General features: G+C 41.2%; 1 protein-coding gene across 6 annotated transcripts in view; it reads right to left on the reverse strand.

Annotated features, from left to right (window-relative positions):
• Positions 1-25,927, reverse strand: part of LOC144685938 (rap guanine nucleotide exchange factor 6-like) — a 412,496-nt gene extending 386,569 nt beyond the window's left edge. For 5 of the 6 annotated variants that reach the window (XM_078550986.1, XM_078550991.1, XM_078550990.1 and 2 more), the window contains exon 1: positions 25,134-25,927. In XM_078550986.1, coding sequence (XP_078407112.1) covers positions 25,134-25,202 — 69 coding nt within the window. In that variant the 5' untranslated portion in view covers positions 25,203-25,927. The remainder of the gene's footprint in view (positions 1-25,133) is intronic. The other variant, XM_078550989.1, reaches the window with a different exon arrangement.
• Positions 25,928-26,755: the final 828 nt, after the last annotated feature.

Below are 26,755 nucleotides of genomic sequence, written 5' to 3' on the forward strand. Positions count from 1 at the left end.
CTAGAGCTGAGTGGCCATGGTGGAACCAAAACTATACAACAGCGAATAGGTTATTGCTGTGTAAGTGCCACTTCCATCGCTGATGACAGAAAGTGGACGGATGGAGCAGTAACTGGCTGGATTGGTTTTGTCCTGTTTTTTGTAGACAGGACATGCCTGGGTAATTTTCCACATTGTCGGGTAGATGCCAGTGTTGTAGTTGTACTGGAACAGCTTGGCTGGCAGCGCAGCTAATTCTGGAGCACAAGTTTTCAGTACTACTGCTGAGATGTTGCCATCGCCCATAGCCTTTGCAGTATCCAGTGCCTTCAGCCATTTCTTGATGTCATGTGGAGTGAATCAAATTGGCTGAAGATTGGCAACTGTACTGCTGGGAACCTCAGGAGGAGGCCAAGGTGGGTCATCCACTTGGCACTCTTGTCTGAAAATGGTTGCAAATACTTCAACCTGGTCTTTTTCACCAATGTGCTGAGCTCCCCCACCACTCAGGGTGGGGTTGTTTGTGGAGCTTCCTCTTAATTGTCCACTACCATTCATGACTGGATGTGGCAGGAGTGCAGAGTTTTGATCTGATCCACTGGCTGTGGGATCGATTAGCTGTCTCTATATTACATGCTGCTCCCACTGTCCTGTATTGTAACTTCAACAGGTTGGCACTTCATTTTTAGGTATTCCTGGTGCTGCTTCCAGGTATGTATTCTCGCACTCCTTATTAAACCTGGCTTGATAGTGGAGTGAGGGATTTGCCAGGCGATGATATTACAGATTGGGGCTAAATATAAATCTACTGCTGCTGCTGCTGATGGCCCACACCTCATGGATGCCCAGTTTTTAAGCTGCTTTATCTGTTCTGAATCTAACCCATTTAGCATAGTGATAGTGCCACGAAACATGATGGAGGGTATCTTTAGTGCAAAGGCAGGACTTTGTCTCCAAAAGGACTGTGAAGTGATCATTTCTACCAATACTGTCACAGACAGATGCAACTTCCATCAGCTACTGTGATGGGATTTGAAATTGAGGCCTCAGGCCATTAGACAGGGCCTCTGGATTACTAGTCCAGTAACATTATCACTATGCCACAATATTCAAACAGCAGAATTCTGGCCAACAGTCACCCTTTAAATTAATACCACTTTCCACCATAAGGTCAGGAGTAAGGATGTTCACTGATGAATGCACAATGTTCAGCACCACTCACTCCTCAGACAATAAAGCAGTCCATGTCCAAATGCAGCAAGACCTGGACAAGAACCAGACTTGGGCTGACAAGTGGCAAGTAACTTTTGCACCACACAAGTGCCAAGCAATAACCATCTCCAACAAGAGAGAATCCAACCATCGCCCCTTGACATTCAATGGCATTACCATCACTGAATCCCCCACTATCAACATCCTGGGGGTTACCATTCACCAGAAACTGAACTGGACTAGCCATATAAATACTGTGGCTACAAGAGCAGGTCACAGGCTAGGAATCCCCAAAGTCTGTCCACCATCTACAATGCACAAGTCAGGAACGTATTGGAATACTCTCCACTTGCCTGGATGAGTGCAGCTCCAGCAACACAAGAAGCTTGACACCATTCAGGACAAAGCAGCCCACTTCATTGGCACCCCTTCCACAAACAAACAATCACTCTCTCCATCACCAATGCACCGTGACAGCAGTGTGCACCATCCATAAGATGCACTGCAGGAACTCACCAAGGCTCCTTAGGTACCAGCTTCCAAACACACAACTGCTATCATCTACAAGGACAGGGCAGCAGACACATAGGAACACCACCACCTGGAAATTCCCCTCAAAAGCCATTCGCCATCCTGGCTTGGAAATGTATCACTGTTCCTTCACTGTCACTGGGTCAAAATCCTGGAACTCCCTCCCTAACAGCACTGTGGGTGTACCTACACCACATGGTCTGCAGCGGTTCAAGAAGGTAGCTCACCACCACCTTCTCAAGGGCCATTAGGGATAGGCAATAAATGCTGGCCTAGCCAGCGATGCCCATATCCCATGAACGAACAATTAAAAAATACAAATTAACTGGTCATTTGTCCAATTTGCTGCATATGGGGACTTACTGTGCAAATCCGCTGCTGTGTTTGCCAGAAAACAGTGAATACACTTCACGAGTATTATATTGACTGGGAAGTATTTTGGGATAGCCTGACTACATAAATACAAGTATGATATACTATTATTTGCATCACAGAGCAGGCATATGCATGCCAAGCATATCAAGAGATATCAACTTCTTCCAATGAAAAGCAACAAAACAACAGCTGCATATATTGCAACAGGGACAAGTAACAGCATGTACTGGTTAAATGCAATCTTTCCCAACCGTTTTGCCATTAACATCCTATTTTAGTGTACAGATTTTCAGAGTATCTGATGGGTCATTTTAGCTAAATGCACAAACTTGCTTCATCAGTTCATTGACCCTGCAGGCAAATAATTTCACATCACTGCTCAACAAAATAGCTCCTGGTTGATGAGAATTGATGGATAGTAGCAGTGAAAGCCAATTCGGCAATCTTGGTAAGAATGGAGCCAAGATTCTGGTGCTCCTGCAATCCTTTGTGCAAATGGATAGATGCACTGATCTCTCATTTTAATAATCTGTATGACACCAAGCGTGCTTTCCACAAGTGTAATGAATGGAAAGGAATCCAGCGAGTAACAGCTCAGAGACTGTGGAAACATAATTTTTATTGGTTTTAGCTGGTTGCTTTGAAGGCCAGCTATGGAAAGTTGCTCAAGGGCTGAACCACTGATTGCAGTTTCAATGTTCTGCTCGAAGAGATGCATTAGAGAAGCATAGGTAAATTCAGAGCTAAGGAAACACCATCAGTACCCCAAACACAGCTTGGCATGAGACGACTGATAAAGTCAATGCTGTCTACCACATTTGTAAATCATGAGAACAGATGAGGAATAAGGTCACTATGGAAGAGTGCCATAACGCACAAGTGTGACACCTTGCGTTAAATTTCTGTGCATACTATGTGTGCCACAAGCAGTGCTCCAAACATGGTGCTGCAGCAGTGTGAGAAACACTGACGCAAAGTCTCCAGTCTTCTACAACAGCATTACCATGTTCATAACTTGAGCTTTGCATCTGACATGAAAACCGCCGTGTCACATATCATTGTTAAATTTGTGCCATTAAGGAAAAATGTCACTCCACGTTTTTCCAAATGCTCTGCAATAATTTGCAAAGGATCTCCTCTTCCAAAGGAAAAAGGTCCAGATGGTAGGTACAAATTTGCACAGAAATATCATGATTGCAGCTATTGAGATTCAGAGCTCTCCATGCTAGCTTAGAAAGGGATGGGGATAAACTAGAGAAAGAAGCATAATGGCAGGCCTTGTACTATATTTTTTGACCCTACAAGGTTGATTCCACAGACACTCAACCACGCCAACTCCCCAGTCCCACCAGAGGACTGAAGAGGTGGCTGGTAGAGGAGACAAGCATGCTGCCAGCATAGGTGTTAAGTGGCTTGATGTCTAGTTAGGGTTTCCAAGACCAATTCATATGCAAGCACAATGGTAGAATGCCACAGTCACATCATGGAACAATTGCAGACTGACACCAAACTTACTCAACTTTGGACACCTTGTCGAGACTTTAAGACAGTACCATCCTTACCCTCATTGATCTGTTCAAACGTTGACAGTTCTGCTTCAACACACCAATTGCATCTTTCACTAAAATACAGGTGGTAGCTTGAAATTTGTTGTTGCTGAGCCTCAGAGTTTTTCAATTAGATCATTAGCCATGGATAAAATAGATTTCTTTACTTCTCAAGCATCCAGCTTAGCAATCTCTGACACCATTAATGGAATGAAAGTTTCTCCTAATTCATTTATAACAATGCTGGGTGTAGTCCGATGCAACAGCTATATAGTCCTAATTTAATACAGCCTAAGGAGGGTTTCAAACCAGCAAATACATTTCAGATGAGTGGATAATTCATTAACTGTTTAACAAAAAATTATATTTCACAAGTATAGAAATCCATGGCAGCTTCCAAGGATACCTGCTGACTGACATATCACTAATAATATATTTGGTTACTTGGATGTAAAATCAAATCAATGTATTACGAAACTAAATGGAATTTGTAAGGCTTCATTCAAATACCAAAAAGTAGAATTAATTTCAAGGTCTTACATCTCTAGAAGCATTTTGTTATTTTTTCTAAACTTTCTAAAAGCTTTCCTCAAATTCCAGGTAACAAATTTACAAGACTCGAGTGCAGGCGAAGGCAGTAGAGTATAGTAGTGAAACTTTATCACCCAATGACATAGCCAGGGTCCATGTCAGCAACATTGTGTTACCACAACATCATATGCCATTTCAGATCTTAATTCCTGCCAAAAGTCTGCACTGCAACAGGTTATAATGCTGGAACAAATTTATAATTGACACAAGGAGCTTAAGGGTTAACTTATGAGGACAGTTTGCAACTATTTCCTCTTGCAAAGGAATCCAGAGCCAAGAGCGTATGATCTTGAAAGTAGAATCAAGCCACTTAGGAGTGAAATCAGGAAATATTTTTCCCCACACAAAAAGTCGTGAAAATATGGAACTCTCTCCTCCAAAAGGTATTGTTGATGCTGGGTCAATTAAAATTTTCAGGAAAAAAGAAGACTTAATTTTTGATACGAAAAAGAAATGGATCAAAGGCAATAAAGAGAGTTAAGGTACAGATCAATCACAATCTAACTTAATGGCTGGACAGATGCCAGGGTCTAAGCTACCGATTTCTATTCCTATGATTAAAAAAAAATAAACATGTCTTATTTTTAACAACCTCATTATCTGGCAGAACATAATGAAAAGCTCAAAAAATTTTCATACTCATGTTCGCTGATGAATTAAAGCAACATTAAAATGTTTTAAACCAACCAAATAAAGAATAGACATTTCTCCATCTATGGAGCGGGCTATTTGCTTTCAATAGGTTAAATGTAGTGTTCGTTTTCTGCTTTTCAATTTTTTTCTCGTTAGCTCATCAATTCCATTGCTCAAGAAATGAATCTCATTCCTAGGGGGGGAAAAAACATTGCATTCCAGAGTTTACAAACAAAAATGCCAAAACATTTGTGAATCAAGTCCCCTATAGTCACAACACTTGTATCTTGCTTTCTGGCCCATACCTCTCCATCCAATCTTGAGCCACCTTTATCAAACTCTCAGCCTTCTCTCTCAATCCTGGTCTCAGTCATCCTCACGTGGTCCTAACTTTATATTTAGAGCACATAAATTAACAGCTTGAACTAGCCTAAAAGCTTTACAAAAAGTATTCGTGAAACATGCTGTAAGAGCAGCACAACTTAAGTGCTAAATTAGACCAGCTTATATTTCACCTTTCTCCTAACTATACTCAGTTCTGCCGAAGGGTCATGAAGACTCGAAACATTAACTGATTTCTTCTCCACTGATGCTGCCAGACCTGCTGAGTTTTTCCAGGTAATTCTGTTTTTGTTAAGTGCTAAATATGTCATTTATGCACTGTGCATTATTTAACATTCTGCATGTGACTTTTGTATTGTGCAAATAAATGAACAGTATACTTATGTTGCACATACATACAATTAAATACTATTTTGTGAGAAAAATAGAGGATAGAATGAGAGGAACATAGAGGCAGAGTGAGAGACAGGCAGAAATAATTGAAGAGTAGGAGACAAGTAAAAGATTCCATTCAGAGGAGGTTTTTTTTAAATTGTCAAGAAGGAATGTTATATGAGATCAAATAACATTACACAATATTAATAAGGAGCAAACACAACAAATAATTACAGTCTAAACCTCAACTCTACATCAATTACAACTCATTGACTACCATTCATCAGCAGCAGCATCAGGTAGCGACAACAGCCTGATGTTTATAAATCTATAAGCCATTCCATGGTAAATCCAGCAACTTTTTTTTTAAATCAAGCTTTCAAGTTCCAAATGCCATAATTTTAAAACTTATTTCTCCTGGTTGTCTCAGTAATTTTTCTTCATACAGGAATATAAAATAAAATTACCATAAAAAGAATCCTGAAAATGACCAAAATATTTGACATATTTGAGTCCAACATCTGTTCTTTGGCTGATGTTTGAGATTAGGCATTCTGACTACAGATTTACCAGATAACTCGGGTAGCCCACTGGAAGCTACGTGTTTGTTCCTAATATACATTCCTGTGATTGATGCTTGAAGTTAAGCCAGTGCAAGAACTCAAATGTTGTCAGATCACTACAAGAAACACCAATCATGTGACAACTGTGACAAAAGAAAATCAAAAAACATTTACACTCAGAACTAATTGTCTAAAAACTGAGATTTTCTGTAGAACACTCCCGAGACAACTGTTCCCATCTATAAACCACCAATCTCAGGTCAATTTTGGATGTTCCCTTTATTTGGTACAAACTATCTATCTCTTCACCTTCACGCTGGGATGGTCCTATAAATGAAACATGGGTTTGTGCTGATGTCCGAGTTGTCAAACTTAGTCACACTAGTTTGGGAAGGCATCAAATTAAAGCCAGGGGTTTCTACGTGGAGTCAAGAATCAGAGGGAGAGGCATCACTACACCCCTCATACACTTTCTAGATGCATACAGAAAAGGGAGCAAATCATCAGCGTGGTCAACAGCACTGTGCAGGGTTTTTAAAATGTTGAAGAGAATAGGTTTCTTTTTAAAAAAATTAAAGGCACTGACATTGGTTGTGTCAAATTCAATAATAGTCAGGACCTTCTCACATCTCATTCCACAAATGTAAAGCACATACAGAAATTTCACTCGATTAATCATATATAATTTACAAAAAAAAGGTTAAGCATTGTACTTGAATACCCAACAGAAATAAAAATCTTTAAAACAAACTTCTGCAATAGCCTTTTATATGTTAGATAAATGTGCTGCAATTAAAAAATAAAAAGCCGTTGTTAACATTTCAAAAGCCACTAGCAGCAAAGCAACAGGAAAACTGATTAATTTTGTTCTTTTATGTGTAGGGACAACGCAGAGGCAATTCACCTGTGCTGAATATTTAAAAATCTAATATGCACATTTGAAATATCTATTTTTAAATGTACCTTTTTGATCAGTCATTCATCATCTCATCTCACCCACAGATACACTTTCGCACCTTTTTAAAACTTGTTGAATAATTTGATGGATGGAAACAGCACCACAAATAAAATGGGAGATATTGGATACTTTTCAAAAGTTAAATTTTAAAAATCAAGGATCAGCATAACATTATCAAGGCCACTAATCAAAATACTGTTATGATCCCAGTGGGGATCAATAAGCCAAGAGAACTGAATTTGCCAAACAATCCCAATGGAAAAGATTTCACGTTTTTATAAACTTTTACATGAACAAATCACACCAAATTCAACATAAATTAAACATGAATTAACAGGCAAATCATGGTCAATATAAATCATAAATTACACATTAAATGGCAGATACAGCAAAATTAGATCTCTCAGATTTACTAGGCAGTCCACTCAGCTTATATGACACCAATTTCAAACAGATCTAGCAACTCAAGACTGGGCATCCATGAGGCTTGTGGGCCAACAGCAGCAGCAGAATTGAACTCGAACACAAGCTGTAACCTCATGGCCCAGCATATCCTGCACTCTACCATTATCAAGCCAGGGGAGCAACCCTGGTTCAATGAAAAATGCAGGAGGGCATGCCAAGAGCAACACCAGACATACCTAAAAATGAGGTGTAAACCTGGTGAAGCTATAACACAGGACTACTTGCGTGCCAAAGAGCATAAGCAGCAAGTGATAGACAGAGCTAAGGGATCCCACAACCAACGGATCAGATCTAAGCTCTGCAGTCCTGCCACATCCAATCATGAATGGCAGTGGACAATTAAACAACTCACTGGAGGAGGAAGCTCCACAAGTATCCCCATCCTCAATGATGGAGGACCCCAGCATATCAGTGTAAAAGATAAGGCTGAAGCATTTGCTACAATCTTCAGCCAGATGTGCCGAGTGGTTGATCCATCTCGACCTCCTCTGGAGGCCCCCAGCGTCACAGGTGCCAGTCTTCAGCCAATTCAATTCACTCCACGTGATATCAAGAAACGTCTGACAGCACTGGATACTGCAAAGGCGATGGGCCCTGTCAATATTCAGGCAAAAGTACTGAAAAATTGTGCTTCAGAACTTGCCGTGCCCCTAGCCAAGCTGTTCCAGTACAGCTACAACACTGGCATCTACCCATCTACGTGAAAAATTGCCCAGGTAGGTCCTATACATAAAAAAGTCAAATCCAACCCAGCCAATTACCACCCCATCAGTCTACTCTCAATCAGTAAAGTAATGGATGGGATCATCAACAGTGCTATCAAGTGGCACTTGCTTAGCAATAATCTGCTCACTGATGCTCAGTTTGCATTCACAGGGCCACTCAGCTCCTGACCTCATTACAGCCTTGGTTCAAACATGGACAAAAGAGCTGAACTCCCGAGGTGAGGTGACAGTGACTGCCCCTGACATCAAGGCCGCATTTGACCGAGTGCGGCATCAAGGAGCCCTAGCAAAACTGGAGTCAATGGGAATCAGAGGGAAAACTCGCCGCTGGTTGGAGTCATACGTAGCGCAAAAGAAGATGGTTGTGGTTGTTGGAGGTCAGTCATCTCAGTTCCAGGACATCGCTGCATGAGTTCCTCAGGGTAGTGTCCTCAGCCCAACCATCTTCAGCTGCTTCATCAAAGACCTTCCTACTATTATATGGTCAGAAGTGGGGATGTTCATTGATGATTGCACAATGTTCAGCACCATTCTCAACTCATCAGATACTGAAGCAGTTCATGTTCAAATGCAGCAAGATCTGGACAATATCCAGGCTTAGGCTGACAAGTGGCAAGTAACATTCATGTCACACAAGTGTCATGACTGTCTCCAACAAGAGAGAATCCAACCATCGCCCCATGATGTTCAATAGCATTACCACCATTGAAGTGTGGTGGAAGTGTGATGGAAAACTCTCCACTTGACTGGATGAGTGCTGCTCCCACAACACTCAACAAGCTTGACAGTCCAGGACAATGTGGCCCGCTTGATTGGCACCACATCCACAAACATTCACTCCATCCACCACCAACGCACATTAGCAGCAGTGTGTACCATCTACAAGATGCACTGCAGGAATTCACCAAGGCTCCTTCGACAGCATCTTCCAAACCCACGATCGCTACCATCTAGAAGGACAAGGGCAACAGATAGATGGGAACACCACCACATAGAAGTTCCCCTCCAAGTTATTCACCATCCTGACTTAAGGAAATATATCACCGTTCCTTCACTGTTGCTGGGTCAAAATCCTGGAACTCCATTCCTAACAGCACTGTGGGTGTACCTACACCACATGACTGAAGTGGTTCAAGAAGGCAGCTCACTGCCACCTTCTCAAAGGCAGCTAGGGATGGGCAATAAATGCTGGCCCAGCCAGCGAAGCCCACATCCTGTGAATGAATTTAAAAAAAACATTTCAGCCACAAAGTCCTTCAGAACTCCAATCCGCCTCAGGTTGAATTCAAGCTCCTTTCCTTCAAGGAGTTCACCACTGATTCACCTCAGGCAGCAGCTCCCACTGAATCCAGATTCCACAGCTACAATCTTCAACAAAATTGCACACTTCTCCAGAACCTTCTCTGCTCCCATCGGTCTCAGTGAGTGGATCCACCAGAGCGCTTATATCTGAACCGTCAGTGACAATCTTGTATGGCCAGTTCTGGTTATAGAGTAATAAGACCAGCAACATCAACCTTGTATTTGCTTTACCACCCACTCCCAGATCCAGCCTTCGGGTTCTCCTTTTCCAACTGTGCCATTACATTTTTTTCACTCAAAAAGCCAGTCACATGAGCCAACATTGCATCTCAGCCTTTGGTCATGGGATTGAGAGTTTTCATGCCCCTTTTCCCCTCATAAGGACAGAGCCTGTGAATTTTCCAACACTAACTTTCCAAACCAGTCCCCCAGGAGCCCAAACAAGCCGCTCCATGACAGCGCTCAGGCTCAAAGCTTCCCCAAATGTTCTCCGCAACTGCAGTTCCACGAACTAAACTGGCAAGGACAAGCCTCACCTTGGATTTTAAATCTGTACTCATTTTATATTTTGTAAGATTTGCTGGAATCACAAAGCATGACACACTCTTTTACTCTACATTTGTTCATGCATTATGAAATAGGTCATTTGTTCAAGTTATCACCTGGTAGACATATTCAGAAGCTGAAACAAGAATTTGATTCAATCTCCACTTTTGCTCTTTAAAGAAAAGACATAAACCAGAAGCTCAAGAAAGCTATTTTAATCAAAAACTGCTTTTTCTGGTTATAAATACTATTCATCAAATTCTGCCCCCAGAATGGGGAGAGGAAGTTATAAAAACAAGCAATCCGATAATAACTAAACCCATTTGGTATCAGAAGCAGCTCACGGGATATTAATTTGATGCACAAGATTATAATTAAATATGTTGAACTATTCTAAAAACCTTAAAATTTGCTAGACCAATTTTAAACCATGGTACATTACAAAATAATTTACTCAGCAAGAAATGCCCTGAAAGAAAATTGCAAGCTTGCTTTTATGGTTTAAATTTTCCAGGTACATTGCAGTTCATTCTTTAAATTAAAGTTCTTAATAAATATAATTTCTCCCCCCTGTAAGCTACCCTGTGCATCTCGACCAACATTTTAGCAGTTAAGAGCACTGATGGGCAAACTGCCTCCCGACCCTCTTACCCCCCTTACCCCCTTAATACCCCCTCAGTAGCAACATAACAGCAATCCAGTAACAACAGCCCATCTATTTTTTCACTCTACAATCCATAAGCATTACAGTAGAAAGGGAATTGAATAAAACGAAGCCAACGTGGGGCTACGTTCAAGTGATCAGTACCAGGGTCTTCCTTCATTAAGGGTGAAGACAGGAACAAAAGAAAAAGTTGGGAGCATCAGAAAAAGTTGTCACTAAACACGTTGCATACATCTAATAGTCAGTAGTCAAGAAGCAATTAATTTCTAATCAGCAGCAGGAAGCTCCTGGTCATGGGAAAAAAGTTGGAGCAAGGGGTGGGGGTGGGGCTGATGAAGGGGAGGAAGAAGAAAGAAAGGGAGATTTAAATTCATTGTGGAGAAAGAGGCAGCAAAAAGTTGTCCCATCACCTTTCAGTAAGAATATATAAACATTGACAAACATAGCTGTTAGGGGGATACAAAGCAGCAATAAAATTTTATGAACAGAACAACGTCTTATTCTGAGATTCTGCTGCTGCATGCTATCTGGTGGCTAACCTCTGTATATTTTTAGTTGGTTGGTGGCAGTACAAATGCACTGTTGAGCTGCCATTACAAAGCTGAAGTTTCTTCTGCATGACTTCATTGCAAAAGTAAAAAAAGATCTAAAGATCACTGGAGATTCAGGAATGCAAAACCAGTTTGCTTTTATTCGCTGAACATAGGAAATATAGGCAGCATTGTATAGGATAACATACCTTTGTGTTATGTCCGAGGCAATATATCAAATGAGTTTGAGTGTTTTCAATCCAGGAGAAAAATTTAAATAGTTCACAATATCTGAACTTGGAGATGTCTTACATTCTTGATATTCTAGCCTGTGTTTTTCTACTTAGTATAAACTTAGGTGAAGCTTGTGGGTGATAATTATGTTTTCAGTAAGTGGAATGATTCCCATGGTAGCTCAGCAGTGCATTTGAATTACCACTGAGCAACTAAAAAGATACGCTGATACAAAGGCAAAGACCATAAGACCATAAGACATAGGAACAGAAATTAGTCCATTCGGCCCATCGAGTCTGCTCTACCATTAAATCATGGCTGATAAGTTTCTCAATCCCATTCTCCCGCCTTCTCCCGTAACTTTTGATCTCCTTTCCAATCAAGAACCTATCTATCTCGGTCTTAAATACACTCAATGACCTGGCCTCCACAGCCTTCTGTGGCAATGAATTCCATAGATTCACCACTCTCTGGCTAAAGAAGTTTCTCCTCATCTCTGTTCTAAAAGGTCTTCCCTTTACTCTGAGGCTGTGCCCTCGGGTCCTAGTCTCTCCTACTAATGAAAACATCTTCCCCACGTCCACTCTATCCAGGCCTTTCAGTATTCTGTAAGTTTCAATCAGATCACCCCTCATCCTTCTAAACTCCATCGAGTATAGACCCAGAGTCCTCAAACGTTCCTCATATGTTAAGCCTTTCATTCCTGGGATCATTCTCGTGAACCTCCTCTGGACCCTCTCCAGGGCCAGAACATCCTTCCTGAGATACGGGGCCCAAAATTGCTCACAATATTCTAAATGTGGTCTGACCAGAGCCTTATAAAGACTCAGCAGCACATCCCTGCTTTTACATTCTAGTCCTCTCGAAATAAATGCCAACATTGCATTTGCCTTCCTAACTACCGACTCAACCTGCAAGTTAACCTTAAGAAAATCCTGGACTAGGACTCCCAAGTCCCTTTGCACTCCAGATTTCTGAATTCTCTCCCCATTTAGAAAATAGTCTATGCCTCTATTCTTCCTACCAAAGTGCATGACCTCACACTTCCCCACGTTGTATTCCATCTGCCACTTCTTTGCCCATTCTCCTAACCTGTCCAAATCCTTCTGCAGCCTCCCCGCCTCCTCAATACTACCTGTCCCTCCACCTATCTTTGTATCATTGGCAAACTTAGCCAGGATGCCCTCAGTTCCTTCATCTAGATCATTAATGTATAAAGTGAAAAGTTGTGGTCCCAACACTGACCCCTGCGGAACTCCACTAGTCACCGGCCGCCATCCTGAGAAGGTCCCCCTTATCCCCACTCTCTGCCTCCTGCCAGACAGCCAATCTTCTATCCATGCTAGAACCTTGCCTCTAACACCATGGGCTCTTATCTTACTGAGCTGCCTCCTGTGCGGCACCTTGTCAAAGGCCTTCTGGAAGTCCAAGTAGATAACATCCATTGGCTCTCCTTTGTCTAGCCTACTCGTTACCTCCTCAAAGAATTCTAACAGGTTTGTCAGGCATGACCTCCCCTTGTTGAAACCATGCTGACTTTGCCCTATTTTACCATGCACTTCCAAGTATTCTGAAATCTCATCCTTAATAATGGACTCTAAAATCTTACCAACGACCGAGGTCAGGCTAATCGGCCTGTAATTTCCCGTCTTTTGCCTCACTCCCTTCTTAAACAGGGGGGTTACATTAGCGATTTTCCAGTCCTCTGGGACCCTCCCTGACTCCAGCGATTCCTGAAAGATCACCACTAACGCCTCCACTATTTCTTCAGCTATCTCCTTCAGAACTCTGGGGGTGTAATCCATCTGGTCCAGGTGATTTATCAACCTTCAGACCTTTCAGTTTTCCTAGCACCTTCTCCTTGGAAATGGCCACCATACTCACCTCTCCACCCCCCCCCCCCCCCCCCCCGCCAAGTCTCTTGAACTTTGGGGATGTCACTCATGTCTTCTACTGTGAAGACTGATGCAAAGTACCTATTCAGTTCCTCCGCCATTTCTTTGTTCCCCACTACTACTTCTCCAGCGTCAATTTCCAGTGGCCCAATGTCCACTTTTGCCTCTCTCTTACCCTTTATATATCTAAAAAAAAACTCTTGCAATCTTCTTTTATATTACTGGCTAGTTTACCCTCAAATTTAATCTTCTATCTCCTTATTTCTTTTTTGTTGTCCTCTGTTGGTCTTTGTAGGCTTCCCAATCCCCTGGTTTCCCACTGCTCTTCGCCGCATTGTACGCTTTCTCTTTAGCTTTTATGCTGTCCCTGACTTCCCTTGTCAGCCACGGTTGCCTCGTCCTCCCTTTAGTATGTTTCTTCTTCCTAGGGATGAATTTTTGCTGTGTCTCCCAAATTACTCCCAGAAACTCCTGCCATTGCTGTTCCATTGTCTTTCCTGCTATGCTCATCTCCCAGTCAATTCTGGCCAGCTCCTCCCTCATGCCTCTGTAGTTGCCTTTATTCAACGGTAATACAGTTACACCTGATTCCAGCTTTTTCCTCTCAAATTGCAGGGTAAATTCTATCATATTATGGTCACTTCCTCCTAAAGGTTCCTTCGCCTTAAGCTCCCTTATCAAATCTGCCTCATTACACATCACTAAATCTAGAATTGCTTGTTCCCTAGTGGGCTCCACCACAAGCTGCTCCAAAAAGCCATCTCGTAGACATTCCACAAATTCCTTTTCTTGGGATCCACTACCAACCTGATTTTCCCAATCTATCTGCATATTGAAATCCCCCATGATCACTGTAACCTTGCCTTTCTTACACACCTTTTCTATCTCCTGGTGTATCTTGTGCCCCACATCCTGACTACTGTTCGGAGGCCTGTACATAACTCCCATTATGGTTTTTTTACCTTTGCGGTTGCTCAACTCTACCCACACAGATTCTACATCATCTGACCCTACATCATTTCTTGCTATCGATTTAATTTCATTTCTTACTAACAAAGAAACCCCACCCCCTCTGCCAACCAGCCTATCTTTTCAATAGGATGTATATCCTTGGATATTTAGCTCCCAGTCCTGATCCCCTTGCAGCCATGTCTCCGTAATGCCCACCACATCATACCTGTCAATTTCAATCTGCGCCACAAACTCATTTACCTTATTTCGTATACTGCGTGCATTCAGATACAACACCTTCAGTCCTGTATTTCCCGTCCCCTTTCTCATTGTTGTCCCTTTATCTGATGTGCTTGAAGTTAGATTCCTAGCCCTTTCCAAACACTCTGTCCTATCAATACTGCAAATGCTGTAAAAAAAAACAGCAAATGTGTTGCATCATTACACAGAAACTAAAACAAAACTGTGACTGATCAGCAGGTCAGACAGCATCTGTGGAGAGAAAGAGTTAATGTTTCAGGTTGTGATGACCCTATCTGTAGATTGTTCAGTCAACTGCTTCTTTGTTATTTCATTATTTTTCCTATCTACTTCTGTTTAGTGATCACTTTTTGATTGAATAATAATTGTTGTTAATTCAGCTAGATGTTGTCAGAGAGATACAGTAACCAAGCTAGAAAGGTTTGTCATATAATTACAAGTGCTCATGGTAGTCTACTAACCATCAAGTTCAATGCGTTCACCAGCAGCTTCTTGCTAGTTTCCTCCCAGACATGAGGACTTACATGAACAAGCTGTTCTGGTTTAATAAAGGAGTGTTGATAGGGAGACTCCTTTTCAAAATTAAATTACTTCATGCCCAAAAAGCAATATGGCAATACTTTCATGTAGCTATTTGCAATGCGGTTTTACAAACAATTGTATCATGGCACCACCACAGATGAAAGCAACAGGTTAACACCACTCATAACAGAAGATTCAAGATCTGCTTTTGGGAATAACAGGGCATGCTGATCCTGAGAGATTATCTAGTGCACAGCCAAATTTGTAACTTATGCATTAATAAAGTTTTTGGGAAAATGAGTCTTGCTGACTTTACTCAGCTGTCCAAACCAAATCAATTGCAAATGATATCCGCTCAAAACAGCAATGGCACATCACAAAGGTAGAACAGTGTATCTAATCAGTACAGAAATATTGTGTAAAAAAGACAAAAGCAGGCAATAAATCTAATAGTGCCTTCCAATTTTTAATTAAAGGTGCCATAAGGGAATTCAATTAACATTTGTAACAAGTTCACATAAAATGCCATGTGATACGAATTTTAAAGAGAAAGAAACACAATGGTTCCTTATATTATGTAAAGATTTCGCATTCAAATACATTAGACAATTCATCAGTAAAATATTGGACAATACTCAATAGTGAGACTGGATTTGCACATTTCAAGATCAACAAAAATCTCTGTCTGCTTCATGGCAGATACTACCAATCAAAATACTACCAACACAAGAATGCATAGGAACAGCACTATAAAACCCAAACCTGCATGTAAGCAAGCCAAATCTTACAAAGTTCAATTGTGTAAATTCACATCCAAGGTAGCGTGTTCTTCAATCTAACATAGTAACATCAGAACAAAATTTGACCGAGTATGGCACCAAGGTGCCTTCGCAAAACTGAAGACAATAAGGTTTAGGGGAAAAACTTTCCAGTGGCTAGACTCATACCTAGCAAATAGGTTAAAGCTTTTGAGTGGAGAAGGCGGCAACAGTAAACCAGGCTAGACACTTTCAAAGAGAAACAGAACATAGGAACAGGAGTAGGCCATTCAGCCCATCGAGCCTGCTCAATAAATGAATAAATGCAGAGCTTCAAGAATGGGATTTGAAATTAGAAATGGCAAAGGCCTTGGGATCCCTCAGTCCACAAACAACTCATGGCACCTGTCTGAAATCCCTGAAAGAAACATAACTAAAACTTTAATAAGTTTTAAACCACTCACTTTATCTATAACAGAGAACCATTAGTAGCTTAGATGAAATTCAGTAAGGGAATCCAAATGCCATTCATCACAAAAGTAAGAAGGTCAAATGGGAAATGATCCGTCTTTCATAAACACAAGGTTAAAGTCTTGTAATCATTTCATAATACAATTTTCTTTTTACAGTTAACCCTGGGCAACCTTGTCCAGTTATGCTTTGCTTTATTTTGCCAATTGCAGGTGACAGGGTAAATGCCGACATCTCTAAATCCCAGATTCTGGATGCCAGATTGCCTAGCTGGATGTCCACACGGTGACTAACTGAATACAAAAGAAACAATTCTCAGCAGTTCGTCATAATTTTACAATAATGGTGAAAATCAATGACATAGGTTGATTCAGCAGTGTGAACACAGTTTTTTTATCTAAGCTCATACACATCCATAAAACTGTGTGCCTAGCACAATTCGCAACTTCACAGGTGGAAGGAACAGAAAAGATAAAACTGAGTCACAGAATTTTCCATAGGCCTTTAAGAAACAATGATTGATAATCGTGTAGATGTTATTGGGGGATCAGCACAATTATTCTTAATTTCTTACTAAAATTAGTGAGCCAAAGTGTTCTATTTACTTTAATTTAGATAAGCATGTCCTTAGAGTTTGATAAATATTTCAAGCAAAAACATTCATCAGGCTGATTCTGCAACTATCATATGATTAAACTGCCACTGATCAAGTTCCAGCCCATCGTTTAAGTGCTGGCAAGTCACTCATTTAACACACCAGGGGATCCAACATCAATTCTACATTGGCTATCACAGTACTAAGAATGGTTAAAGATTTTTTTCTTTCCATCCCCAAAATACATTAATTGATCTAATCTAAAAATGTGTATGTTTCAATCTCCAAGAAACCCAGTAAATACCGCACATGGACACAGGAACCTAACCCAGTTTATCAGCAAGAAGTTCGCAAACATGGCAAGGACAGCACATAAATAAATATACTGGTTGTAAAAGTTTAAACAAAAAGGTCACCCAAGCAACATGAAACCAACAATACATTGGACAAAAGTGGGATGGTAGCATGAATTGGTATGTGCAATATTCTGTGAATGTACTGCCAGTGAAATGGGCCGTTTCACAATATTTACACAAATATTTTTAAATACATCAGCACCTGTACTTTACAGTAGCTAACAATTGCTTCCTAACCAGTCAGACTTAAAGCCTGCTTATAGATATTTACTTAAAACTGTTTTGCTGCTGGCGTAATGACAATCTTGGCAGATTCATAACATAGCGATCATGAAAAAGACTAACAAAAAAGTTCTCTCCAACAATAAACAGTTTGCACTGCTGTAGGTACTACTACCTTTTATGACAGCTTTGATCAACTGCAAACCCTACCTATCAATACTGCTAATGTTTGCTGGAGGGGAGGGGAGGGGGAGGAATTAGATTGCCAGTGGCCCTTCTACTCAATTAAAATAATGTAAAACAGTTCTGAATATAGAGCATTCGCTATACAATTTACTATTAAAGTGAAGTCTTGCCACATCAGTGTTTCCAACAATGGCACCTGAAAAATCAGCGTCTAGTTTCACTATTTTCACATCAGTAATCAGAACTTCCACAATGGTAGTGAATAGCACAAGTTCCCAGCATCCATGAGTTCTCATCCGTTTTAGTTGGTTTTCCACTGATCCCTTGGTCTCATCTACAGCTGGAAAGGTAACTGATCAATGCAAGCACTGCACCAAAATCTTCATGAATATTAAGTACAAGCCTCTTCCTAATGTCACATTACATCAACATAAAATTGCCTATTTCATACTGACATCATGACACTAGTGGCCAATTTCATGTCTGCTCTGTGCCTAAACATTCCTTGGAATGCGTTTTTCACAGGGAGGCCAGCAGCATAATGTGAATTTGGAAGAATGTTATTCTTCAGCCACTCTCTATGCCATAGTTTATCCGTTGGTACTGATCCTCACTGTGTCAATGAGCCCGCCAATACACAAAATGATTTATTAACTTACTGAGCAGAAATCCTGTGCTTTCAGATTCAAATTCTCATGCTGTGTTTGGAAAGCAGATATTCTGGCAAATGTTAAGGAATTTATTTGAAAACAAAATCAGGTTAAAAGTACAAACTTGCATTTATGTTTAAAGACATCTATTTACTTATAGTGCCTTTCAAAGCACTTTACAGACAATTATGCACTTTTTGAAGTGTAGTCACTGGCGTAATGTAGGAAACGTGGCAGCCAATTTGTTCACAGCAATGGAAATAGTCTTCTTAGTGATTTTTTGAGGAATCAATATTGTGAGATACCAAGAGAACTCCAACATTTCTACAAAAATCATGCCATAGATCTTTTCTGACCACCCAAGGGGACAGATGGGGTCCCTGTCTAAATCCCATAAAATCTGTCAGTGCAAGCACTGTACTGAAGTGCTTCTGGTCTCTGGGGCAAACCCACAGCCTTCTGATTCAAAGAAAGGGGCGTTTGCTACCAGTGAGCCAAACCTGACACCGACCCTGATCTTGTGCATTTACACAGTTAAAGTTTTGATGGCATCCTTTCTTCTGGTAAACAACGAGAATATTCAGGCAATGTCGCTTTATTGAAATTAATACTAGGGAAGTTTCTGATGTAGAAAGAATTTGGGTGGCAACAGGAAAACGGAACCCGCTATACACCCATCTTCTCCGATATAATACGCAACCAAAACAAATAGGAAGTTCTATGCAAATCCTGGCAAAACCCATTTTGCTTAACTGGCATCAACTCATATTCCATCATTACACCCATAAAAAAAACCTGAAGGAGACATGCATGTCAAAGGAGACATAGGAATAGCTCGGGTGTGGTGCCTGCATGATTGAATAGCCTGCACATGTTGAAACACAACCCAACATGAGTTGTTGCCTTCACGAGATAAAGCAAAAGGAGAAAGTTTTTTTCTGAAATAAAAGCTGTAACTGTTATTTTAGTAAAATGAGAAAATGTTTAGCACAACATTTTAATCACCAAGAATTTCTGAAGATATGGTCTTAACATGCACATAGTACATAGGTGTTAAATAAATCCTGTTAATATAACATTACCAATTCTTTCAGCTGATCGTATATTTTCACATCACAACCACAAAACCATGATATTTTTCAGTCTGTATAATACAGCTCCGTATGGATCTCATAACATTGGGAAACCTCTACATTCAATGGACTGCAACTCAGCTGTGAAGTGTATTACCAGCACATGAACCACTCTCATTTATTCCTGCCTGGGAAATCTCTGCATTAAATAGGTTGCAACTCAGCAGTGAAGTGTATTACCAGCACAAGGACCATTCTCATTTATTCCTGCTTGGTTACCATCAGCACATCCCAAAGCTATAAAGATGAGGTAAAAAACTCAATTAAGATTTTTTGGGGGGGTGGGGAGAAGAAGAGAAAGAAAGAATCCAAACTAACACAGTGTTTTTCAGTAACTGGCCTGTCCAATCAAATATTTAACTTCCCCGCAAGAGTGGTGCTACATTAACATTTTAATAGTTCATTTTAACAAAAGCACCAAGTTTGTAACACACCGATGGTCAAGTTACAAGACACTAATCATTGTTTGTTGTCAAATAAAGTAAAAATAGACAAGATTGGTAATAGAATCCTTTAATAAAGACAACACAACGTATTTACACATTCCAATTCAAGTCCATCCCATTAGATTATACATGTTGCATTCAGTCTGATCTTTCTTACATACTGGCCAAGATAAAGCAGAAAAAGAAGCTTATGACAGTCATAAAAGACTAAATGCTAAAGACTAAATAGGAAGCCTAGAGGAATACAGAGTAAAGGAGTACAGGGGTAAAGTAAAAATGGAAATTAGGAAAGCAAAGAGAGGATACGAAAAAAATATTGGCAGGTAAATCAAAGAAAATCCTAAGACGTTTTGCCTGTACATTAAGAGCAAGAGAATAACTAAAGAAAAGGTAAGGCCTATCAGAGATGTACATGGTAACTTGTGCATTGATGCAGATGTGTGCAGGGTTCTCAATGAGCACTTTGTCTCTGTCTTCACTAAGGAGAGGGATGATGCAGACATTCTAGTCAAAGAGAAGTGTGAAATATAAGATACAAAAGCATAGTGAGAGAGGAAGTACTGGAGGGACCGGCATCCTTGAGGGCGGTTAAATCACCAGGACCAGATGGATTGTATCCCAGGCTGTTGAAGGAAGCCAGGGAGAAAACAGCAGATGTTCTGAGAATTATTTTCCAATCCTCACTAGATACAGGTGAGGTCCCAGGGGATTGGAGGTCTGCGGACGTTGTATCATTATTTAAAAAGGGTGCAAGGGATAGGGATAGGCCAGAAAATTATAGGCTGGTTAGTCTGACTTTGATGGTGGGCAAATTATTGGAAACAATTCTGAGACACAGGATAAACTGTCACTTAGAAAGACACAGATTGATCAGGGCTAGTCAGCATGGTTTTGTTAGGGGAAGATCGTGTCTTACTAATTTAATAGAATTTTTTGAGGAAATAACGATGAGGGTAGTGCAGCGGATGTTGACTACATGGATTTCAGTAAGGCATTTGACAAGGTCCCACATGGCAGACTGATTAGGAAAGTGAGATCTCATGGGATACAGTGGAAGGTGGCAGGTTGGATCCAAAATTGGCTCAGTGAAAGGGAACAAAGGGTAATGGTCGATGAATATTTTTGCGAATGGAAACCGGGGGTTTCCAGTGGTGTTCCACAGGGCTCAGTGTTGGGGCCCTTACTGTTTGTTGTATATATTAATGATTTAGACTTGAATGTGGGAGGCATGACAGGAAAATTTGCAGATGACACAAAAATTGGCTGTGTAGTTTATAGTGATAAGGATAGCTGTCAACTCCAGAATTATATTAATGGTTTGGTTAAGTGGATGGAGAAGTGTCAAATGGAATTCAATCTGGAAAGTTGTGAGGCAATGAAGTTGGGGAGGGCAAACAAAGCAAGGCAATACTCAATAAACAGGAAGTTATTGTGAGGGGTTAAGGAAGTGAGAGGCCTTGGAATGCATGTCCACAGGTCCTTGAAGGTGGCAGGACAGGTGGTCAAGAAAGCAGACAGAAAGTTTTCCTTTATTGGGAGTGGTATTGAATACAAAAGCAGGGATGCAATGATGGAACCATATAAAAATGCTGGTAAGGCCACAGCTGGAATTTTGTGTACAGTTCTGGTCAGCACATTACAGAAAGGACAATTTCTCTGAAGAGAGTGCCGAGGAGGTTTATAAGAATGTTGCCAGGGCTTGAAAATTGCAGCTATGAGGAGAGATTGGATAGGCTAGGGTTGTTTTCCTTAGAACAGAGGCGGCTAAGGGGTGATCTAATTGATCAAAATTATGAGGGGCCTAGATAGGGTGGACAGGAAAGACTTGTTTCCCCTAGCTGAGGGGTCAATTACCAGGGGTATTGATTTAGGATGATTGATAGAAGGATTAGAGAGGGCATGAGGAAAAACTTTTTCAGCCAGAGAGTAGTGGGCGTCTGAAATTCACTGCCTAAGTTGGTAGTCGAGGCTGAAACGCTCAACTCATTTTTAAAAAGTACCTGGATCTGCATCGGAAGTGCTGTAACCTGCAAGGCTACGAACCAGGTTCTGGAGAGGAGGATTAAAATGAACGGCTAGTTTCTTTTTTCTTTTTGGCCGGCACAGGCACATTAGGCTTAATGGCCTCTTTAGCCAGAAATTATCCAGTACTGCAGTTGTGATTTAAGCTTATTTAATAAGGTGTCAACATGTTAGAAACAAAAAAAAACTCTAACTCATATTGCTTTGAATTTGTGTAAACTGCTTACTTTAAATTATAACCTCAGTTATTCCCACCATCAGTACTTCACCCTCCTGTTTTATAGTTCAAAATGCTGCCACCAGACACAACACAAAGTATGTAATTTTATTGCTGGGTGTTGTTTTTTTTTTTATTCATTCATGGGATGTGGTCTTCGCTGGCTGGGCCAGCATTTATTGCACATCCCTTGAGAAGGGGGTGGTGAGCTGCCTTCTTGAACCGCTGCAGTACGTGTGGTGTTGGTACACCCACAGTTCAGCAAGGGAGTTCCAGGATTTTGACTCAGCGACAGTGAAGGAACGGCAATATATTTCCAAATCAAGATAGTGAGTGACTTGGAAGGGAACTTCCAGGTGGTGGTGTTCCCATCTATCTGTTGCCCTTGTCCTTCTAGATGGTAGTGGTCGTGGGTTTGGAAGGTGTTGTCTAAGGAGCCTTGGTGAATTCCTGCAGTGCATCTTGTAGATGGTACACACTGCTGCTACTGTGCGTCGGTGGTGGAGGGAGTGAATGTTTGTCGATGTAGTGCTAATCAAGTGGACTCATTTGTCCTGGATGATGTCAAGTTTCTTGGGTGTGGTGGGAGCTGCACTCATCCAGGCAAGTGGAGAGTATTGCATCACACTCCTGACTTGTGCATTGTAGATGGTGGACAGGCTTTGGGGAGTCAGGAGGTGAGTTACTCGTCACACGATTCCTAGCCTCTGACCTGCTCTTGTAGCCACAGTATTTATATGGCTAGTCCAGTTCAGTTCAGTTTCTGGTCAATGGTAGCCCCCAGGATGTTGACAGTGGGGATTCAGTGATGGTAATGCCATTGAACATCAAGAGGCGATGGTTAGATTATCTCTTGTTGGAAGTGGTCATTGCCTGGCACTTGTGTGGCACGAATGTTACTTGCCACTTGTCAGCCTAAGCCTGGATATTGTCCAGGTCTTGCTGCATTTGTACATGGACTGCTTCAGTATCTGAGTCGTCGTGAATGATGCTGAATATTGTGCAATCATCAGCAAACATCCCCACTTCTGACCTTATGATGGAAGGAAGATCATTGATGACACAGCTGAAGACGGTTGGGCTGAGGACACCCTGAGGAACTTTTGCAGTGATGTCCTAAACCTGAGATGACTGACCTCCAACAACCACAACCATCTTCCTTTGTGCTAGGTATGACTCCAACAGTGGGGAGTTTTACCCCCTGATTCCCACTGACTTCAGTTTTGCTAGGGCTCCTTGATGCCACACTCAGTCAAATGCAGCCTTGATGTCAAGAGCAGTCACTTTTACCTCACATTGGGAGTTCAGCTCTTTTGTCCATGTTTGAACCAAGGCTGTAATGATGTCAGGAGCCGAGTGGCCCTGGTGGAACCCAAACTGAGTGTCAGTGAGCAGATTATTGCTAAGCAAGTGCCACTTGATAGCACTGTTGATGACTCCTTCCATTACTTTACTGATAATCAAGAGTAGACTGATGGGGTGGTAATTGGCCAGATTCGATTTGTCCTGCTTTTTGTGTACAGGACATACCTGGGCAATTTTCCACATAGCCAGGTAGATGCCAGTGTTGTAGCTGTAGCTACACATCTTGGCTAGGGGCACTGCAAGTTCTGGAGCACAAGTCTTCAGTACTGTGGTGTGATTTAGTGGACACAATTTGAAAATTTCACATTGAGTCGTTAGGGATGAAAGTATAATCATCTTTATAATGCACAGCAGCTTTTACTCACAGAAGCCTTTGTATCGTGTTTGAGTATGTTCCGACAGAGGACCAGATCTTAGAATGGTACCACACAGAAGGAAGCCATTCAGCCTATTGTGCCAGCACTTTATGAAGAAGTCGTTTATGGCATCATGAATTGCAATATCTATTTGTGGTGCAGCCTCTGCCTTTGGTACAGAACACAGGAATCCAATACTGTACCACAATGATGAGCGTTATGATTCAATTCTAGATTATCTGGGATTGAAGTTACAATAATTCTGAAAAACAAGTTAACCATATCCACCAAAGCATCAGTTATAAGCGGCAAAAAAATAAACACAACCTGTGGTAGTGTTTATTTATCTCCAATATTATACTAACTGCTCACTGAAGATTTAGCCCCTTAAGTATTAATTTCAAACAGGAAGGCTGAACGACCAGCATAACATACTAAAAAAATCAAGATTTTAAATAACCTCAGTCCAACCCACTCAGGGCTGGGGATATAGAGGTGACCATCCTCCCATCTACATCAACACAATGCATTTTTTTTTTGTTAAGTTGTACTGATAAGGTAATAAGATAAAGTAAGTAGCGTGGGGTAGAATCATACACTGAAAAATTCCTCTCCGGATTTAAGAGAATCAACTCATCAACTCCCAAACACCAACCCCCCCTAACTTTTTCCAAAAGTTCCTTGTAACTTTTAGGTTCTCATAGTAGAGCTCCCGAATTCAGCAAGTTGCACAAAGAAACGAACAAAAGACGTACTTATTTAAAATCTCCAGGGCATGACTTAGAGCTATGTTTCGTCACAGAGTGACTATATTTTGCACATAATAAATTCCGTGCTGCATTTCTCTCGTAAAAAACATTGAATGCACTCATTGACCGATTCACGTGAAGCGCACTCGGTGTGTACAGGGTGTAGAACTACATGTGAGAACAAGCTTCGAAGACGAAATCTCCACCCTTCCCAAATCGGAGAGGAAAAAGATTTTTTGTCGGCACATTCACACAAAAAAAATAGGCGGAGGGACATTGCCTTTAAATGGGCAGTGTGTGTTACCTAAAGCTCCGGAGTCTCTCTCTCTCTCCAGGAGCAAATAATGGTTCAACCAAAAGAAAAATGAAATCACACTCACAAACACACACGGACAACAGAAATTACCTGCTGGCTCCTTTCTGAAGGCTTTTTCATCAAAACCTGTTTGAAAAGCAGGTCCACGTAGGAAGTCATTATTTCCTCAGGAGTCGTAGGCTTTCTCCCCCTCAGCAGAAGCAGCAAATCTCCCAATAAAATCCAGAAATCCACAGAGAGCGGCTTCAAGATAAATTGTTAATAAATATCCTCCGCGGTCTCCTGCGAGTCACTCACAGCTCAAACACTTGAGGGGAAAGCTGCAAACTCGATCCGGCCCCGGCGGCACATCTTACTTACTCTTCCACCACCCCACCCCCCCCCAAAAAAAATAATAATAATTTAAAAAATCAACTCTTTTTCCCTTCGGTGTCTTGAAGAAACACCATGAGAACTCGAAATAAAATAAAAGTTTATTTTTGTAAAAGTTCTTTTTTTTTTTCCCGGCCCCCCTCCTCCTTTCCCCACACTTTTACATGTTCAAAAAGAAAGGAGCCGCACACGCCCAGCTGCCCATAAACTTTGATCCGACTTTAGGGGTTGTTCTCATTGCTCTTACTCCATGGTTTGTCTCTCAAACACCAACTGCCAACTTCACACAAAAAAAAGAGGCGACCTGGCTCAGTCAATCGGGGCCGCGCGCTCCGGGCTGCTGTCAATCAAACTGCAAGAGGTGGTGGCAGCAGCGGCAGCAGCAGCAGCATTCCTCCAACTTCACCCAGCTGCTTAACTTTCCACGGCCGCCACTGCATTAAATGCGGGCTGTCTGTTAGCAGACATGGTTGCAAATTTCCAACTGTGCCTCTCTCTCTCTCTCTCTCTCCTCAGTGCCCCAAACTCAATACTGACTTTAGTGCAGCGCCAGCAAGTAAAAGGGCAAAGCCTCTCGCGAGAGGTGCTCAGTCCTGCAACTGACTTGGGCTGACACTTGTAAATATGCCCTTTGTAATTTATTAACATTATACAACGCTGGAGATAACCAGTTAGTTATTACATGTCTATATATATATATTCAAACCGATGTTCTGGTAACACATTGCAAATGTGCCAAATTTCACTTTTGCAACTTGTTTAAAAAGGTCTCTGACATTTAAATGTTCAGATGCAACTTGTTTGGGGTTCATTTGAAAAGTGTCATTGGAAATAACCGTGTCGAGCCTTCTGTTTCTGTGTGGTTACCGATGTGGTGATGCAGCAAGTTGAAGCATCAGTATGTGGCCAGAAAGTGGTCGGCTGTAAATTCACAAAAAAAATTCCATGAACACAGATACCTACATCATTGTGGGAAGCATGGTGGTATTTGAATTGAAGCTTTTGCATTTGGTTTTAAAACGTGACCTATTTTGACATACTGTCGATATAGAAAACTAGAAAAAAAAACCTTTAAAAAAGTCTGACACAAAACAATCCTGAGTATGTGGGCTTCAACAGAATAATGCAAACTTGTCATAAACTGCAAACATGATATCACTGTACACAAAAGCACATTTGCACTGTAGTGAATTTAGAATTTATTGAAGGGGTTTGGGAGTGCTGATGGCATGAGCTTCTTTTAATTAATCAACAGGATGCGGACAGTACTGTTAAGACCAGCATTTATTAACCATCTCTATTTGCCTCGTAGATACAACTGAGTGACTTGCTACGTCATT

The sequence above is a fragment of the Cetorhinus maximus genome, chromosome 10 (genome assembly GCF_964194155.1).
Source record: "Cetorhinus maximus chromosome 10, sCetMax3.hap1.1, whole genome shotgun sequence".
NCBI lineage: Eukaryota > Metazoa > Chordata > Chondrichthyes > Lamniformes > Cetorhinidae > Cetorhinus > Cetorhinus maximus.